This window comes from Nomascus leucogenys, chromosome 11, assembly GCF_006542625.1.
Source record: "Nomascus leucogenys isolate Asia chromosome 11, Asia_NLE_v1, whole genome shotgun sequence".
Taxonomy (NCBI): domain Eukaryota; kingdom Metazoa; phylum Chordata; class Mammalia; order Primates; family Hylobatidae; genus Nomascus; species Nomascus leucogenys.
Window position 1 is genome coordinate 77,441,002 of NC_044391.1, and position 21,111 is coordinate 77,462,112.

The window sequence follows — 21,111 nt, forward strand, 5'->3', positions numbered from 1 at the left end:
TCAATTTCCTCATTTGTAAAAAGGATAAGAACATCAATCCTACCTTACTACTTTCAAGGGATTGGTTAAAGTTAGCTTTTAAAGTGTTTTCTCACTCTGGCTCCTTAATACCCTAACTACAGTCTGACACAAGAATGACTGCAGCAAAATGTTGGCTGTATTATAACAATATTTGTGGAAAGGCTTTGTTAGCTGGAAGCCATCTCAAGTATTATTCTTTATACCCCAATCTCGATTTAGGCCTCTAGGTAACCAAATTCAAAGTAACACCTCATCTTGATGGTTGCCAAGGGGTAGGTGGAGGGACTGCAGCCCCTTCCCCACAAACAATTCCAATAAAAACATTGTTGTGCAAACAGAGCTTCATGACCAGTTCCCTGGGCCAGCTGCTCACCACATTACCACTCCCAAACTCCCTTTTCTTTGGAAATACTGCACCCGCTGTAGAACTTTTTGTGGGGAGCTGTATAACTTCTGAAGTATCTAAGTGATCAGTTCCTACAATGACATCCTTGAGATATAGCTACGGAACTTTCCAAAGCAGCCTTGGCCTCCCTCATGTCCAACAACCTGAGATAAGGCCACGCCACCGGCTAAGAGTTCCGCCAGGGGCCCAGCTCTCAGGAGGCCTCTTCGATGCCGCCAGCCTCCCGCAGTCGTCCAAGGTAGCAGGCAAATCCGGTAGCAGCAAACTAGCTCGGCTTCGGCTTCGGTTTTTCTACTGGCCGGCGCCACAGGCCCCTCCTCCCGGGGCGGGCTCCTCGGTGCGAGGGCAGAAGGGGCGGAGCCGGTGGATGCCGCGGGCTCCTCCTCCCAAGGGCGGGCCGCCGGAGACCCGGCCGGCTTTGCAGGCGGGGACGGGGCTGGGGGCGGGGCCGGGCGCCGCGAGCCCCTCCTCTCGAGGGCCGGCCGGTTTGGCGGCGGCTGCGGAGGGTATCTGAGGCTCGGCTGCTAAGCCGAACGGGCTCTGGCTCCTCCCAGTGGCCGGCCGGGGCGGAAGCAGGAGGCGGGGGCAGCGTGCGCGCTGCTGGTCTTCTCTCCCGCGGCGCTGGGGCCCGCGCTCCGCTGCTGTTGCTCCATTCGGCGCTTTTCTGGCGGCTGGCTCCTCTCCGCTGCCGGCTGCTCCTCGACCAGGCCTCCTTCTCAGCCTCGGCCCGCGGCGCCGACCCTTCCGGCATCCTCCCGCCCCGTCTCGTACTGTCGCCGTCACCGCCGCGGCCCCGGCCCTGGCCCCGATGGCTCTGTGCAACGGAGACTCCAAGGTCAGCGTGGGGGTCCGTGCAGCACCGCATCCCGGCGGAGGGGAGGCTCCCGGACCGGGGAGCCACCCCGCGGGGCCCTTCCCCACCCCCTTCCCCCAGCCCGTCCGCGCAGCCCTGCGGCCCGGGCAGCCACGCGTCGGAGAGTCCCTGGTCGGGGCCTGTGGCATGTTTTTTCTCGGGAGCGGCGATGCTTTGTTGATTCTGTCTGCGTGTCGAGGTCCGGGCGTCGGGGAGGGCATCAGCTCCCCGCGGCCGCGTCGCTGGCCCCCGCCTCCCCCGCGCCGCTGTGGGGCGCAGAGCCCGCTAGCGCGGCGCGAGGGTGGGGGTAGGGAGGCGAGCGGGCTTGTGTGTCTGCGTATCGGGTTGGGGGCTTCTTCGGCTCCCACCCCGTCCCTTTGGGAGGCTGGGGGCCCGTTGTGGCGATTCCGGGGCCCGCCGAAGGCATGGCAGGGTCGGGGCCTCCTGTGCGGCGTTGGAGCTGGGCCGGCCTCTGGTCTTCCCGCCACCCCGTTTCCCGCCTGCCCTCGGCGAGGCCCGCTCCATTCCGTCCGCCAGCCTTGGGCTCCGCGGCGGTTAGGCCGGTTCTGGACGAACCCCGCGGAGCTGCACCGTCTTCCCCCTCCCCCCACGCCCCTGCAGGCCCGCGTGAGGGCTGGTGGCCCCAGGATCGCGCACTCTGTTCTCCCTCCCCGCTTCCTTCTCAGAGAGGAAAGGGTGTGTGTCCAGGTCCCGCCCCCGTCCAGCTTGCTCCCTGTTGAGCTTGCTGGTTTGCGGGGTAACCCGCTTCCCCGCCTTTGGGGTCCCTCCCCGGGACGCGAGCCGTGCCAGCTCGCCCGAGGGCTGGGCAGTCGGGAGTTCCGGAGTGCTGGAAAAGTTGCCGCCTTGAAGTACCCGGCGGGGAGAGCACGTTTGACCGCTGCTGCTCATCTCGCCTCCAACTCACTTTTTTCTTAGACTGTTGCTCTTACTTTCGTCCCGCTTCTGAATTGGGCACCTTCGCTTTTACCTCTGTATTAAAATTTTCATTGGCCTGGAGTTCTTTCCGACCTTCACTAAGTCAGTTTTGCCAGCGGGAAACCGTGCAGTTTTGAATTGCGATTTACTTGAGTAAGATATATCTCCACCTGTACGCTGTTGAAGGCCTAGCTTTAGGAAAAAACTTAATTAAATTTCATTCAGGGGGTGGGATTATATATACTTCGAGTGGGATTTGGTGCTCTACGTCAGATAGTGCCTTGTTCAGGCAGAATTTTAACATTCTTTTTAAAAGGTGGTGCTAAAGGGTCACATCTTAGGAGGGCCTCTTGAATGGTTGCTTAGCACCCGGTAATCATTCAAAAAGTATTTGTCGAACAATGAGTAAAAGATTATAGGGTAGCTGATTTTAACTCTTTTAAACCAATGCACCAGTGGTGCTTAGGTCCAGGGAGCTCTTAAGACACACAGACCTTTAGTTTCTGACCTAAGGAGCAAATGTAAACCCCATTGTCCAGCTCTTTCCCGATTACTAGTCGACTTGCAAAGCATTTTTCTGCCTAGTTTTGAGCCTTGCAACTCATTGGAAAGATTCATCTTTATGCTGATAGGTGAAATAACTGGTGTTAGGACTGGAATTTAATTTATGGGCTTTGAAAAATACATAGTGCATTTGAGAGGAGTATTTTCACAAAACTAAGTGACTGGAAAGTATAAGATTTGTTTCCAGAGTATGTAAGAGGATTTTTCTTTTTCCTAACTGGTATTTTTTCTTTGTTTTGCTCGAGTTGGAATGACAAATATAATCTTATCAGTTTGCTATATTTGAGCCTAAGGTGAATTAATTTTATTTCAAGATTATTTTTTATAGCATAATTAAACATTTTAAAAACTATGTTAACAATTAGTTGTGGACTGAATTGGAAGCATTTTCAAGAGGAACATCTGGAGAATTAACATATTTCATCAAATCTATGATTATTGTATGTACCCCTGAGGAATAAAGTCCTGACAAACCATAACATGCCATTGATCATAAACATTTTAAGTAAAGAGATATTAAATATGGGGGAATACCTTATATCACCTACTTTATTATGCATATTTCTAAGAGGCCCACCTGGAAATAAGTAGGAGCTGTATTTTCCATAGCCTACCACTGAACCACCTTTCCCTTGGGAGGAAAGGCTTACTTTGTACATTGATTGGGCCTTTGCTGTGTGTATCTTAGTTCATAAATTAAAAGTTGGGTAAGAGCTGGTTTTTATTCCTGTTTTTGGTACATTTCAGTTATCAGGATTTTCTAAAATGGCATCTTCGCATGATAGAAACTAGAGAGGGGCCTAAAAGCTATAAAAGCATTTGGGTTATTTTAATTATTTTTTATACACAATATTTTATTTAATTTTTAATTTATATTTTTTTTGAGACAGGATCTTGCTCTGTCACCCAAGCTGGAGTGCAGTGGTGTGATCACAGCTCACTGCTGCCTTGACCTCTTTAGCCTCCTGAGTAGATGGAAGTACAGGCGTGGATCACCCCGCCCTGCTAATTTTTATTTTTTGTAGAGACAGGTCTCGCTATGTTGCTCAGCCTGGTCTGGAACTCCTGGGCTCAAGCTATCCTCCCACTTTAGCATCCCAAAGTGCTGGGATTACAGTAGTGAGCCACTGTGCCTGGCCAGCATTTTGTTTATTTAAATTTTTTATTTCCGTATGTTATTGGGGAACAGGTGTCGTTAGGTTACATGAGTAAGTTCTTTTTTTTTTTTTGAGACGGAGTCTAGCTTTGTCGCCCAGGCTGGAGTGCAGTGGTGCGATCTCGGCTCACTGCAAGCTCCGCCTCCTGGGTTCACGCAGTTCTCCTGCCTCAGCCTCCCAAGTAGCTGGAACTACCCGCGCCCGCCACCATGCCCGGCTAATTTTTTTGTATTTTTAGTAGAGACAGGGTTTCACGTGTTAGCCAGGATGGTCTTGATCTCCTGACCTCGTGATCCGCCCACCTCAGCCTCCCAAAGTGCTGGGATTACAGGCATGAGCCACCACGCCCGGCCATGAGCAAGTTCTTTACTGGTGATTTGTGAGATTTTGATGCACCCATCACCCGAGCAGTATACACAACACCCAGTATATAGCCTTTTATTCTTCACCCGCTTCCCACCCTTTCCCCCTGAGTCTCCAAAGTCCATTGTGTCATTCTTATGCCTTTGCATCCTCACAGCATAGGTATCAGCTTTTCTTTAAAAACTTTTTATTATGGCAAGGGTGTATTTGACATAGTAACTTTTTTGAGTTTTATTAAGGCAGCATTATCAGAGTAGTGCTTTGGGTGACTTGTCAAGTTTCCTACTCTTTTCCCCTGTCTAAGGGTGAAACTCTTGGTTGGAGTAAAGGTGGTACCTGTCCTATCACCTTCATTGAAAGGTTATGACTAGGTTATATCATACTTGGATGAAAGATGTTTTATAAGCACTCCCTTAGTGATTGCATGTGATACAGAATCTTTAATGGCATTTAATAATGTTAATTTTAAGTTTGGAATTTCCAAATTTAAGATTTTGAATGGAATGGGAATATAACTTGGGATTTTTATCTGGGATGTACTGAGAATTAAACAACTGTATCACCTTTTGTCACAACTTAGTAAATTTTTTTCTTAGATAAAAGTTAGATTTTTCAGATTTTATTCCGTTAGGATATTCATTTAGAGTGGAAGAACTGCTGCAGACAAAAGGAATGGTTTTTAGTGTAGTATGTTCTTAGACTTGAAAGGTTTTGAAATTCCTCCAGGAATCTCGGATGACATCGCCTTTAGCGTGGGCCAACTTGTCACTTAAGGAAAATAATTCAGTCTTTTAAGAATTTTTACAAAAAGTATAGACTTGTCCTATACTTGTACAAATGTATTTGATACTTTTAAGGTTAATGAATTACATTCCAAAAGATGTTGTTTGAAGTAAAGAATAATTATTTGCTACCCAGAATAATCAAATTTTACTGTTGTGGTACATTCTTAAACTTTGTTTTTTTTTTTTTGAGACAGAGTCTGGCTCTGTTGTCCAGGCTGGAGTATGGTGGCATGATCTCGGCTCACTGCAACCTCTGCCTTCCTGGTTCAAGTGATCCTTGTGTGATCTTTGTACCTCAGCCACCCGAGTAGCTGGGATTACAGGCGTGTGCCACCACATCCGGCTAATTTTATATTTTTAGTAGAGACAGGGTTTCACCATGTTGGCCAGGCTGGTCTCAAACCCCTGACCTCAAGTGAGTTGCCCACCTTGGCCTCCCAAAGTCGTGGGATTACAGGTATGAACCACTGTGCCTGGCCTTAAACCTTGTGTTTTGTTTTGTTTGTTTTTGAGACAAAGTCTTGCTCTGTCACCCAGGCTGGAGTGCAGTGGCATGATCTCCCCTCATTGCAACCTCTGCCTCCCAGGCTCAAGCAATTCTCCTGACTCAGCCTCCCGAGTAGCTGGGACTAAATGCGCATGCCACTGTGCCTGGCTAACTTTTGTACTTTTAGTAGAGGTGGGGTTTCACCATGTTGCCCAGGCTGGTCTCGAACTCCTGGGCTCAGGTGATCCGCCTGCCTCGCCTCCCAAAGTGCTAAGATTATAGGCATGAGTCATTGTGTCCGGCCCTGGCCATAAACTTTGATTTTATGCCTCTTTCTAACCTAAACCATATTTAGATGCTGAAAATGAATGAAAGGGTCGGGGTTAATGCATAATTCTGAAGCACTTTGTGAATCAACAAAAAAGTAATTGTTTCATAGAATTTTAAATCTTTGTGTGGCATATACAATTCTGGGTTGTGTAGAATATTATTTTTTTCATGCTTATTGTGGAATAGAGATGCTTTGTATTTGCTCAAGAATGATGGTGATTAAAAAAATTGCTGTATTATAGTAAAAACATAACAGTCAATTGGTTTTCTTGTTGGTGGACCCTTGCTATGGCTTCAGGTTCATGGTTTTGAGGACCTAGGAGATTATATAGTTAAGTCTATACACTCATTAAGATTGTTATAATGTGAAAGGGAATAAGATCTCTAAACTGGGGCACATGAGCGTAAGAAAAGAAGGTATGGAAAATTTAAATTTATAATAAGTGCTGCAAAATAAAATATTACATACAAAAAAATTGTAGATTTGCACAATACAATTAGTAAGTAAATGGCAAAACTCCTGTAGCAAGAGTGTTCAGATTACTGTCTTCTATACATTATACACAGGGACATATAACATCTCTTTCCTGCATGTGTTACACAAATACCCCATATTTCCCAGTGACCCAGCTTATAATGGCCTCTAGGCTCCTGTGCATCTTGCAAGGTGAGGAGTGGCTGTAACACAACTGGGAGGTACACTGAGTAGCTGGCAGGAACAGCAACTTCAGATATTTCTCCTGTCATCACCCAAGACTAGATAGAGTTAGCTATCCTTAATTGCCTGTGTCCAAGAGTACTTGATTTTATTAGAAAAGAGGAAAGATGTGTTACCAGTATTTGGCATTCAGACTGAACGAGATTTTATTAGAAAAGAGTCAGGAAAGATGTGTTACCAGTATTTGGCATTCAGACTGAACAAGAAGTTAAAAATGAGAACTCTGTTTACTATGCTTGCAACCCACACGACACTGGACAAAGCCATAGCCGAAGGTGGTATTAAATATAAGGTGAAAGTTTAACAAACCCGTCCTATTTTACTTTAAGGCAGTTATTCATAGTATATTGTTAAAAAGAAAAATCTGAGACAAATGTTAAGTTGGGTGGGATATCGGAATAACAGATGTACATCAGGAGAGTCCTGGGCAGACTGGACCATATGGTCACTCCAGTTATAGAGCACATATTGTTCTGAGTTTGGCTCTGATTTCTCCCCAGTGATGTGTATTTAAAATGTGGCTAAAATTTAAGTCTAGTGTGTATACATTAGCATTATTTTTCTGAGTTAATTATATAATAAGATTGTTATTCTAAAATTCTTGAGAATTGAGTGTCATTAATTACCTGTGTTTTAAAAGTGGTGAGCCAGCAATACTGAACCTGACCGAAAGGTAAAATAATCTTCTCTAGTCTGCCGTAGCACTTGCAAGGGATGTTTCCCAAACCTTTAAAGCTGCCTGGACATGTGAAGTTTTCTGTTTAGTTACTCCCGTTTGTCACTGGAAAAACAGTAACCTTTTAATCTCAAAACTGACAGTGGTCCATATAAATTTAATTTCTACCTCATTTGCAATTTGGAGAACGAGTCTCAGTAATTCTCCTGAATCCTATTATGAATGTAAATTTAGGACTCCAGATTTCTAAAATTCTGCTTTGGACAAATTTTGGATCAACAATCTCTGATTAATTTGGGAAATTTTAGATGAACAAAAGTACCTGTAGATATATCATTATTTTGATGTTATTGGCAGTAGTAGAACTTTATTATACTTATTATTTGACAAGCAAATTAAAAGAAATTTTAGTCAACATCCATGTCCAGAATCTGGATTCTACCATTTACTTTTCCTAAAAAAATTTTTTATAACAGCTTTATTGAGATATAATTGACATACCATGTACTTTGCTTAAAGTATCCAACCCCATAGTTCTTAGTGTATTCACAGATTTGTACAACCATCACCCCCCATTTGTACAGTCAGTTTTAAAACATTCTCGTCCCCCCTCCCAAAAAAACCCTCTACCCTTTAGCAAGGGTCCCCATTTTCCTGCAACCACTCCTCCCTCCCAATCCTAGTCAACCACAAATTCATTTTCTGTCTGTAGATTTGCCAATTGTCTTAGTCTGTTGGGGCCGCTAAAACAAAATACCAGAAACTGAGTGGCTTATGAACAACAAAAATTTCTCACAATTCTGAATGCTGAGAAATTCAAAATCAAGGGACCTGCAGTTTCAGTGCCTGGTGAGGGCCCACTTCCTGGGTCTTAGAAGTGCTTGATGCTGTGTCCTCACCTTGGGGCCTTTTTTTTGTTTTGTTTTGTTTTTGAGGGAGTCTCACTAGTACAGTGGCGAGATCTCAGCTCACTGCAACCTCCGCCTCCTGGATTCAAGTGATTCTCCTTCTTCAGCCTCCTGAGTAGCTGGGCATGCGCCACCATGCCCAGCTAATTTTTGCATTTTTAGTAGCAACAGGGTTTTGCCATGTTGACCAGGCCGGTCACGAGCTCCTGACCTCAGGCGATCCACCCGCCTTGGCTTCCCAAAGTGTTAGAATTACAGGCGTGAGCCACCGTGCCCAGCCCCTAGGGCCTCTTTTATAAGGGTACTAATCCTATCCATGTGGGCTCTGCCCTCATGCTGTAACCACCTCCCAAAGACCTCACCTCTTAATATTATCACATTGGTGATTAGGTTTCAACATATGAATTTTAGGGGAACACAAACATTCAGACCGTAGCACCTGTTTTGGACATTTTGTGACTAGAATCTTAAAATATATGGTGTTTTGTGGCTTTTAATGCTTTCAAGGTTCATCTTGTAGCATGTATAAGTACTTTATTCCTTTTTATTACCGGCTAATATTCCATTGTATGTATACCACCTTATATTTATCCACTCATCAGTTGATGAACATTGGGTTGTTTTCACTCTGAATATTATGAATAATGCTGCCATGGACATTTCTGTATAGGTTTTCATCTAGACAAAAGTTTTCATGCTCTCGAATATATACCTAGGAGTGGAATTTCTGGGTCATATAGTGACTCCGTTTAACCTTTTAGTGAACTGTCAGACTGTTCCAAAGCAGCTGCAACATTTTATATTTCTGTTTTCTGTGTAGCAGTTTATGTCAGGATTCTCCAGAAAAACAGTAGGCTGTAGATAGAGAAATAGATAATAGATATGTATATAGAGAGATATATCAGAGGAAATTTGTTAGGGGAATTGGCTGACGCGATTATGGAGGCTGAGAAGTTCCACAATAGACTGTCTGCAGGCTGGAGAACCCACCAAGCTGGTAGCATTACTTAGTGTAAGTCCGAAGACCTGAGAATTGGAAGTCCATGGTGTAATTCTCAGTCTGAGTCTGAAGGCCTGAGAACCTTGGTGGGAGAGGGATGGGGGGAGGGTGATGGGAGAGTGGCTGCTGGTGCAAGTCCTGGAATCCGAAGGCCATATCCTGAAGTTCTTATATACAAGGGCAGAAGGTATCCTAGCTCCAGAAGGGAGATAATTCGACTTTCCCCTGCCTGGACTTTGTTCTGCCCTAGCCTCAGCTATTGGATAATGCCTGCCCACATAGGATGAGGGTGGATCTTCCTTTCTCAGTCTACTGATTCAAATGACAGTCTCTCCTGGAAACACCCTCAGAGACATACCCAGAAATAATCCTTTACTAGCTATCTGGGTATTATTAGTCTAGTCAAGTTTATACCTGAAATTAGCCATCACAATTTCTCCACATCTTTTTCTGCACTTGTCTTTTTTTTTTTTTTTTTCCGAGACAGAGTCTCTGTTGCCCAGGCTGGACTGCAGTGGTGCTATCTCGGCTCACTGCAACCTCCACCTCCCCAGTTCAAACAATTCTCCCACCTCAGCCTCCCAAGTAGCTGGGATTACAGGCATGCGCCACCACACTGGCTAATTTTTGTATTTTTAGTAGAGTTGAGGTTTTCCCACATTGGTCAGGCTGGCCTCGAACTCCTGATCTCAGGTCATCCACCTGCCTCGGCCTCCCAAAGTGCTGGGATTATAGGCATGAGCTACCATGCCTGACCCACTTGTCTTTTTGATTATAGCGATCAGAGTAGCTGTGAAGTGGGATCTCATTTTAGCTTTGATTTGCATTTCCCAATGACTGATTATGTGCATTTTTTCATGTGCTTATTGGCCATTTCTGTATTTTCTTTGGAGAAATGTCTGTTCAGGTCTTTTGTCCTCCCCCCCTTTTTTTTTTGAGGCAGTGTCTTGCACTGTTGCCCAGGCTGGAGTGCAGTGGTGCGATCTCGGCTCACTGCAGCCTCCACCTCCTGGGTTCAAGCAATTCTCCTGCCTCAGCCTCCCGAGTAGCTGGGATTTCAGGCGCCTGCCACCATGCCTGGCTAATTCTTTTGCCCATTTTAAAATTGGATTATTTTTCTTTTTTTTATTGAGTTTTAAGAGTTTTTTTTTAAGTCTAGAGATAAGTTTCTTATCAATATGATTTGTGATTATTTTTTGCCATTCTGTAGATTATCTTTTTACACTTTCTTAATGGTGTTCTTTGAAGCACCAAAACCTTTAATTTTGAGGCTTAATTTATTTCTTCTTTTGTCACTTTAGTTTTTGGTGTCATCTAAAAAACTATTGGCCTCATTCAATACATATCACAAAGATTTGTGTAATTACCTATATTTTCTTATAGAAGTTTTATAGTTTTTGCTCTTATTTCTGTCTTTGTTTCATTTTGAGATAATTTTTGTATCTTTTCTAAGGTGGATTTAATCTGACTTAGGGTTTTTTAACAGACTGGCTCTTAGATTTGGATGATTGTTGGCCTTGTTATTGACCACGGCAGAGCTTGACCATGAATGCCCCTGAAGGCTGAGGGTAACAGTTGCCCATTGTGGTAGTATCTTTTTGTATCAGTTTTATATCTTTAGTATCAGTTTGTGGAGAGAGGTGATAGTTTAAAAAACTCACTAATAGGTGTTTTGTTTTGCTTGTTTCTATTGTGGTAAAATGTACATGCAGTGAAGTACATAGATCTTTAAGTATGTAGTTTGAGTTTTGACATATATATGTAGTCATGTAACCATCACCCCAATCAAGATTTAGAACATTTCTGTCACTCATAACATTCCCCTGAACAATACATAGAATCAGAAGCACTCTGGATTTAACAAAGTTGTTTTTAAAAAATGCAAACTTGGTGCAGTATTTTTAAGTAAAAACTTTTTTCAGTTATTAAGAAAATCTCTATCAGTTTGTCTGTTAGGCATATTATCTTGTCTAAGGTGGTACATCTTGGGTTAACCACGTCTGGCTCTCTAGAGGTTAATAGTGCTTCTCAGTGGTTTCTTTTCTCTGATGTCTTTCCTTCATTGGTTACCCTCTTATTAAAAGAAAAAGATAAGTGTGCATTTGTATTTTAATGCCTAAAGCTAAAGAATCAGTGTAATGTTTATCATAAAGACAAAGTCACAGAGAGATGACCATAATTACAGACATTTTGTACAGTTTTGACTTACATTCTTATGTATTTCTGTTAGCAAAGGCAGAATCAAAATATGTTATTAATATTTATTGTATATATTTATGGGGTATACAATGTGATGTTTTGATAAAGTATGTTATTAATTAAGAGCCTGCTATGGATGCTTTGATATTAGTTTTCTGGTTTTTTTTTTTTTTTTTTTTTTTGTTTTTGAGACGGGGTTTTGCTATTGTTGCCCAGGGTGGAATGCAATGGCGTGATCTCGGCTCACCACAGCCTCTGCCTCCCGGGTTCAAGCGATTGTCCTGCCTCAGCCTCCCAAGTAGCTGGGATTACAGGCATGTGCCACCATGCCCAGCTAATTTTGTATTTTTAGTAGAGACAGGGTTTCTCCATGTTGGTCAGGCTGGTCTCAAACTCCCAGCCTCAAGTGATCCGCCCACCTCGGCTTCCCAAAGTGCTGGGGTTACAGACATGAGCCACTGCTCCCGGCCTGATATTAGTTTTTTAAATGTTACTTAAGCTGGTGGTAGAAACATCTTCACAAAGGCATGTGATGATACTAATTTTTAAAATTGTACTGTGGCATTTCAGTTAGCTATTGCCACGGTAATGCTGATTAACAATCACAAAATGTAAGTGGCATACAAACATAAGCACTTGTTTTTTGCTCATGAGTTTGCGGGTCAGCTGACATTGCTCAGCTCCACTTGATCTTGTCCTTTTCCTGAGACTAGTACACTCATGATGTTCTCATGGTGGCAGAAGCCTAAGAGGCAAATGGAAGCATTAAGGCTGCTTAAGGCAGCAGGGCCTGGTGGCTCACACCTGCAATCCCAGCACTTTGGGAGGCTGAGGTGGGCGTATCACTTGAGCTCAGGAGTTTAGAACAGCCTGGGCAACATGAGGAAACCCTGTCTCTACTAAAAATACAGAACATTAGCCAGGCATGGTGGTGCACGCATGGGTGGTCCCAGCCACCTGGGAGACTGAGCTGGGAGGATTGCTTGAGCCTGGGAAGCAGAAGTTGCAGTGAGCAGAGGTCGCACCACTGCACTCCAACCTGGGTGACAGAGTGAGACCCTGTCTCAAAAAAAATAAAAATAAATGAAGACTGCTTAAGACTTGGTGTACTATGACTTCTGCCCTCATTATATTGGCCAAAGCAAGTCTTGTGCTTGAGCCCAGTGACAAAGGTGAGGAAGTATGTTCTATCTATAATAGGACAAGCTGCAGACTTAAGTGATAAAATCATGGATACAGGGAATGATGAAGAATTAGGGCCAAGGACGTTATATATGGAAAATTGAAAACATTTGCATAAGTACAGTGAAGAGTATAATGATCCCTCATGTCCCTATCCAGTTCAGCACTTATCAACATGTGACCAGTCTTTCATTCATGTTTATGTAGTGCATCACAGTAAGAGAGTTACATATGTCTGGTTGTCTGTTTTAGTATGTTAAGCTGCATTGGTTGATTCAGATGTTACCGGCTTATCCGTCATTATCAGGTTTCTCATTAACCTTTTACCTAATGGTTTTAATAGCCACTGTTCAGTGCTTCTCAAACATCTGCAATGAAGACCATTTAAAAAAAATTTCCAGTACTGACGACTGCTACTTTTGTAAAATACAATAAATTTCTAGACAAATGAAAATTTAAAATCTAATATATTTTAAAAGCCCCCAATTTTTATTATAGATGCAACAGAAATAAAATTACTTTGTCAACTTGTTATGCAAATTTATGGATGCTTATATAAAACTTATGGATTCTTTTTTTGTCATGAACTGGTAACAGTTTGCTTAAAAACGTTCCTTCACTAACTATGTGGTTACCTTGTTAGAGTCAGAATACATGCTTGATTCATTCTCATTATTAATATTATTTTACCAATTTTGTAAATAGTTTTTTCAGATTTTATTCATTATTTCCAATGGTGCAATTAATGTGTGCTGTATAATAGAATGGGTCGTATGTAGAAAAGAGACTGGGTTTATGAAGTACAAAATAGTAACATCTTGAAAAATGGACCACATACTACCACATACTAAATACTTGTGAAATTGTGACACTCTATTACTTGAAGTTTTTTTTTCTTTTTCTCTGTTGCCCAGGCTGGAGTACAGTGGCACTATCTCAGCTCACTGCAGCTTCTGCCTCCTTGGTTCAAGCCATTCTCATGCCTCAGGCTCCCGAGTAGCTAAAACTGTAGGAGTGCGCCACCACGCCTAGCTAATTTTTTTTGTATTTTTAGCAGAGATGGGATTTCACCATGTTGCCCAGGCTGGTCTCAAACTCCTGAGCTCAAGTGATCCACTCGCCTCAGTCTTCCAAAGTGCTAGGATTACAGGCATGAGCCACTGCGCCTAGCCTAATTTATTTCTTAAGGAAAAAAATGTATAAATGTGTTAATATTTTAGGAATAGTGATCACATGATAATCAAAATTGAGAGTGTACACATATTCAGTGTATTTAGAAAAATACAGCCCTTTGATTATCTTTCATCTCTTCATAAAAACTGTTTTGTATTTTAAGGTCATCTTTATTAGTACACTGATAGTATGGGAAGACAAACTGAAGAGAACAAGTCAGAGTTTGGGTATCCATCTGTATTGTTTTCATTTCTTCGCTTCTTTGCAAGATACCTTTGGTTCTTCATGCAAACAGGCTACACAGGTGCACATACTTGAAATCACCTTCAAAAGTAATTTTTGTTAAAATACTAGATCTCAGTCACCTCAGGAATGCAGAGTGAGTCAGGACAACTAAAGGTGAATGTAAGAAAAAACTCGAGGAGTTTAACAGAACAACTAATCAGACTGAACATAGTTCAGAACTTTTCCTTGTAATATTTTAATAATTTGACAACAGTTTTTGCTGAACGCTTATTACCCTTTTCAAAATTGTGTATGTTGCCAACTTCAGGAAACAAGCAGGTTGATTCGGGCTGATTGATACTGATTTAAACCTACCCAAAGATAACCTTGTTCCTCAGTTGGCTAATGCTTGTTATTGAATAGAAAAACTAGCTATAATAAAGATTTTAATCTTTATTATATTAATAATATATTAATATTAAAAGGATTTAAATATCACGAGGCAGTCTGGGCGTGGTGGTTAACACCTGTAATCCCAGCACTTTGGGAGGCTGAGGCAGGTGGATCACCTGAGGTCAGGAGTTCAAGACCAGCCTGGCCAACAGGGTGAAACCCCGTCTCTACTAAAAATACAAAAATTAGCTGGGCATGGTGGTGCACTCCTATAATCCCAGCTACTTGGGAGGTTGAGGCAGGAGAATCACTTGAACCTGGGAGGCGGAGGTTGCAGTGAGCTGAGATTGCATCACTGCACTCCAGCCTGGGCAACAGAGCGAGACTCTGCCTCCAAAAAAAAAAAAGAAAAAAAAAATCACGAGGCAAAGAACAGTATACTTTCATTTTAGTCAACAGTGCCAACTTTTCGTAGTTATTTGAGAACTGGTCACATACGTATATTGTGTCAACAAAATAGTATTGCCTTGACTTTCTGGAAAGACAAGTCTTAGGATAATTGAAAGTCGAGGGGGAAATAGGCGTTGATTTCAAAGGTTAAAAAATCAGATTAGAAATTCTGGCCCTGGACCAACTTTAAATTTCCCCTCAAATTAGAAGAAAAAGATAATAGAGAATTGTTCTATTTTCTTACCCCTAGTGTTCATAATGTACAGATTACATACAGTAGAACTGTATTCAGTTTACCTGAGAGGATAGAATTCATCAACCCAATTCCATGGTTAGGGTATGTGTATGGGGTTCTGGCTGTCTTTAGGTGGGTGCTAGAACTGGTATCTAAGTTGAAGCTAAATTGCTTTTTAGTTCATTGATTTAGATAGTACATTCAGCTGTTCATTATATTCTGGGAAGGTGCCCACATGAACTTGAAAGGAGCTATTGGCCCCTTGTAGATAGCGTAGAAGAGAGTCTGGATTACTTTGAAAAACTAAGAGATGTGTTTGGTTAGCAAAAGAAGATGAAGCTGCAGTCAGAGGTACAAACTGGTTCAGTTAAGGAGGAAAAATAATTGAATTTGAAAAATATATATAACACGTAGAAACTAAACAGTAGTCTTTAATAAATACCTACTAGCTTGAAATCTCATTAGGGAAAAGAGTTTTCTCAATGTATGAAGTTATTAACCAAGAGCAATGAAAAGCTGAGATAACATTATATGTCAGTAGAGACTTGTATTTCCCAAATCTATTAAACATTTAAAACTTAAGCATAGTAATTTATTGAAGGCATTTCCATAGAATCCTATGTGTTGTGTATTCAGATTAAAGGAGGTAGTGAAAATGAACTCAGATGAATTAAGTGATTGAAATTTTTGTTTATATTGTTTAATATCTACACATTTGTTAATGTAAGACTAATGGAACAAAAGTTAGTGATCATAATTTAGGCGACATGAAACAGTTGGTAATTGGTAAGCATTGTTTATATGACCAAATGTAGATCTAATATTGTACACTATTGCATCAGGGTATGTCTTGTGACTTCCAGATTTTTCTCAGGTATAAACACAGTTTTCTAAAGGCATTTTATACATTTGTTACCTAAAATGAACAACTGTGTAACTGTCAGCTATACCTAGAATTTTTTATCAGAAGTATTTCAGATTTTGGATTTTGGAGTATTTGTATTATACTTACTGTTTGAGTGCCACTAATCCAGAAATCCAAAATGGACCAGTGAACATTTCCTTTGAGCATCATATCAGTGCTCAGAATGTTTCAGATTTTTGGATTAAGGATGTTTAACCTGTATATAGAAAGAGACTTATTTAGACAAACTTGACTCATGTACCACTTACACATAGGGTTTTGTTTTATGTTTTGAGAGAGTCTCGCTCTGTCACAGCCCAGGCTGGAGTGCAGTGGCATGATCTTGGCTCACTGCAGCCTCCGCCTCATGGGTTCAAGTGATTCTAGTGCCTCAGCCTCCAGTGTAGCTGGGATTACAGACATGTGCTACCACGCCTGGCTAATTTTTCTATTTTTAGTAGAGATGAAGTTTTGCCATGTTGCCCAGGCTGGTCTCAAACTCCTGGCCTCAAGTGTTCCTCCGATCTCAGCCTCCCAAAGTGCTGGGATTACAGGTGTGAGCTATGGCGCTCAGCCTTCAGTTGGTTTTTAAATGTTTTGCTGACTAAAATATTAAGGGATTGCACTTGTCCATTCATAATTGTAGGAATAATAAGTTGCTACACTTTTCTAGGGATCTTACTCAACTGTTCACAGAATACATAGAGAAATGGCATACTTGGTGAGTTATATAAAAATCTAGCATGTCTGGCCGAGTGCGGTAGCTCACGCCTCTAATCCCAGCACTTTGGGAGGCCGAGGCGGGTGGATCACGAGGTCAGGTGTTTGAGACCAGCCCGGCCAACATAGTGAAACCCCATCTCTACTAAAAATATGAAAAATTAGCCGGGCGTGGTGGCAGGTGCCTGTAATCCCAGCTCGTCGGAAGGCTGAGGCAAGAGAATCGCTTGAACCTGGAAGGTGGAGGTTGCAGTGAGCTGAGATCGCGCCACTGCACTCTAGCCCGGGCTGCAGTACAAGAGTCCATCTCAAAAAAATAATAAAAAAAAAAAATCTAGCATGTCTATTCCTGATGACTTTTTTTTTTTTTGACACGGAGTCTGGCTCTGTCACCCAGGGTGGAGTGCAGTGATGCGATCTCTGCTCACTGGGTTTCACCGTGTTAGCCAGGTTGGTCTCAATTTCATGACCTTGTGATCCACCCGCCTCGGCCTCCCAAAGTGCTGGGATTACAGGCGTGAGCCACCGTGCCCGGCCTCCTGATGACTTAGCTGGCTCACCTCTGTTTCTTCCCTTGAAGCCTTGGGATGTCTTCCTGTTCTATGGGAAATGCCTTGAGACACACTGGGAATCCCTTTCCCTTAAGGAAAAGCTTTTCTGCAACTTTATGTAACTCAATATGAGTTAACATAATATTAACAATGGCAATGATAGTTGTGTCATTGGACTAGTGGAATTTTAAGATATTAATATTTAAGATATATTGTAATTTCAGAGATGCTTGGCTTCTTTCACTTGACAAGTCTGAAATGATTCATTTATGTTTTGGGGATTTTTCAGCCAGAAAGGACAGCATACCACTCTGGAACTATAGAGAATTTTAGAAGAGCAGTTTTGGCTAAAGAGTAGGCCAGGTTCTTATAGGTCTTGGGAAATATTTTGAGCTTTATTGAACATTCTAAGGGGAAGTCACTGTAAGGTTTTGAGCAAAGGAAGATTTGAATCTGATTTTTTTTCTTTCTTTTAAGCACACTGGCATGTTATCCAAACTCAGTATCACCAGTAATGGAACAAAATGACATTGTGTCTTTCCCATTCTATCATATCAAGAGGAGGCATGGTAACATTACCAATGTAAATTTCTTGTCAAATGTTTATCTAGAATCTGATCATGATACAACAAAGAGATCCAGTGTGGGACATTCTACAAAAAGCTGGTCTGATCTTTAAAAAAGGTCAATGCCATAAAAGACTATAAAAAGGTGAGGAGGTGAATAGTTGAAGGAGACAATGTGTGTGCCGTGTGTGTGATCCTTGATAGATTATGGAATTTTTTAAAAACCATAAACACCTTGTTTTTGACAATTGGGGAAACTTATATGTAGATAATTATCAATGTTAACTTTCTTGGATGTGATAATGATATTGTAGTTACATAGGAGATTGTCCCTGTTTGTAGGAGATGTATGCTGAAAAGGTTTTGGGGGAGTGAAAGGTATACAGTTTATTTTTAAGTCGTTCAGGTGGAAAAAAGTATATGTAGATGGAAATAAGGCAAATACAGCAAAATGTTACTGATCATTGATATAGATGAAGAGTGGTGTTTATTGTACCAAACTTTCAACTTTTCTTTAGGTTAAAAAATTTAAAAATAAAAAGGGATAGGGTAGAAAAAGTACATGGTAAGATAACAGAACTACAGAGTCTTACTTTTTGATTTAACACTTTAGTTTAGTTCCCAACTTCATTCAGTGTTATATGTGAGATGATGGCCTCTTATGAAAAACCTCAGTAAAATTGACCAACATTCCTTTATTTTAATTATTAAAAAAAATTTTTAAGAGATAGGGTCTTGCTGCATTGCCCAGACTAGTCTCCAATTCTTGGGCTCAAGTAATCCCCCCTCCTTAGCCTAAATAATTATGTGTGCTTTTAATCTAAAATACCCAAAGGCTTTTTTTTTTTTAATCCAGTAATTTTGTTGGAGTATGTCTTAGAGTTGGTCGTTCTGAGTTCATAGACTAATTTTGATTCATGTTCTCTCTTGCCTTGTGTAATTTTTAAAGTATCTTTTAGCAACTGTAGAAATGGTACATTCTAGTTTTGAGCTGAGGATGTCTTTCTGGCTTATTCTCATAGAGACATCATTCTGTTCTTTATTCCCTCTATTTTTTATTTTGTTTTTTTTGAGACAGGGTCTCGCTGTGTCACCCAGGCTGGAGTGCAGTGGCATGATTATGACTCACTGTGGCCTCAACCTCCTGGGCTTCTCTCACCTCTGCCACCCGAGTAGCTAGGACCACAGGCATGCGCCTCTACTCCCAGCTAATTTTTTTTTTTTTTTTTTTTTTTTTTTTTTTTGAGATGGAGTTTCACTCTTATTCAGGCTGGAGTGCAATGGTGTGATCTCAGCTCGCTGCAACCTTCACCTCCAAGGTTTGAGGAATTCTCCTGCCTTGGCCTGCCAAGTAGCTGGGATCACAGGCATGCACCACCACACCCAGATAATTTTGTATTTTTAGTAGAAATGGGGTTTTACCATGTTGGCCAGGCTGGTCTCGAACTCCTGACCTCAGGTGATTCACCCTCTTTGGCCTCCCAAAGTGCTGGGATTACAGGTATGAGCCACGGCATCTGGCCTAATTTTTGTATTTTTTGTAGAGACAGGATTTCTTTATGTTACCCAGGCTGGTCTCGAACTCATGGGCTCAAGCGATCTGCCTACCTCCACCTCCACCTCCCAAAGTGCTGGTATTACAGGCTTTAGTCACAGGGACCTGGCCTCCCTTTTTTTTACTTTTAGTAACTTTGTATGGGATTTAGCTTCTATACTTTGTTTCCTTTTTATGTGAATTTAGTTTTCCTCAACTTTTAGAAGGAAGCTTGTCAAGATAACGTTTCTAACTTCATATAACTTCCTCTTCTGTTAAAAAAATTATGGCACTTGTTTCCTAAGGATTCCTGGCTCTATCCCTGTGCCCCATGTTAGTCTGTTCCTTCTTTGTTCCTTCTCCCTTTTTCCTGTCCTGTTAATTTTGATCATCTCCCAGCAGTGGCTCTTCATAGCAGGACCTCTCCTGGAAAGGATCTCTGACTGGTTAGTGTCAAGGGTTCATGGGGGTTAAACTCCTCTGGCCCCTTTATGTCTTACTTTGGGTTCCCTGCCACTTGTGTACTATTGGTGTGGGCAAACCTCCTCCTAGCGTGCTGCGGTTCTCTAATTGGATGCTGTGCCTTCTGGGTTGTACCTCTTGGGTGTTGGGAATTCTGTTTTCAGGTCCTTTAATAAGGCTGGATTGCTTCCCACGTAGGTGCTATAGCACTAGGGTTTGTGGCTGTGGTAGTTTGTCACCACCAACTTGTATTTTGGGGTTCTTGTAAATGTCTTTGCTATCTAGTTGTTCAGTAATTATGTGGGATCCAAGAAAATCCCAAAACATTTCCATAAACATTTCCATCTCCACTTTTCCAGAATCTGCTAGATCTTCTTGCCCTATTCTTAGTTTGCTGTGTATGGTTTAGTTTTTTCCTTAATATTTTTTTCTTGATATCTTAAAATGTATCTTTATGAATATTGCTTACTTTATTATGATGCACTCAGGGCAGTGAGGGATATTCACCTTAAGTCTTTAGGCATTTGTCTTTTTAATAGCTCTATGTGAATAGATACGGTAGATTTTTCTGTCTTGTGATGCCGAATTTTATTTGTCTCTGCATTGATGTGACTAAGTTTCTTTTTTCTCATTAGGATGGTTTTTCTAATCTCTCGAATCTAATTATCAAACTTTACAACTGTGTGTGAAGTGGGAGTAAATAAATTCCAGGTTTTGAGGGAGAGGAACTTTGCTTTTACTAGTGTGAGCCTTTTTGCTTTCTCCTGAATTGTCAAAGCTGTGACAGTTGCTGCATAGGCAAGGTCATACCCACGGTACAAGGAAATAGGGCAAGGATTCAGTTTCTTCAGTATCTTCTTGTGTCACAGAATTGAACATTTATTGCTAAGGAAACAGGAAAATTCTTTTAAAATACATTTTTTGAGTAAAGATTAGTTTACTTAAATACAGGCAGTCCTTGCTGTGCAGGATAAGTAAAACAACTAAAAATAATAATGCAAGCTGAAACCGTGCAAAGCAATTTTAATAGTGGGAAAATTACAATTGTTTTGTGATCTTTAAAAATTTTTGTTAAAACACTAAAAACTTTTGTCAATTACAAAAGTGTAGGGAAATAAAAAAATAGTACAACTACTGTTTACTACAGTATAACTTAAAATACTAGGAACATTGAGAATTAAAGTATTTTATTTCTTTGTAAAAAGCTTATCAATAGTAGTTTAAACAGCACTTCTCTGTGTCTTTTCTGTGCCTTGGTTGCTTCCAACATTTTATCCTTAGCAGTTTTAATGTCATGAAATATCTTCTAGAAT

General features: G+C 41.5%; 1 protein-coding gene across 1 annotated transcript in view; it reads left to right on the plus strand.

The window, feature by feature from the left end:
* The first annotated feature begins 899 nt into the window (after window positions 1-899).
* Window positions 900-21,111, plus strand: part of GMPS (guanine monophosphate synthase) — a 64,366-nt gene continuing 44,154 nt past the window's right edge. The window contains exon 1 of the mRNA XM_003256332.3: window positions 900-1,262. Coding sequence (XP_003256380.1) covers window positions 1,236-1,262 — 27 coding nt within the window. The 5' untranslated portion in view covers window positions 900-1,235. The remainder of the gene's footprint in view (window positions 1,263-21,111) is intronic.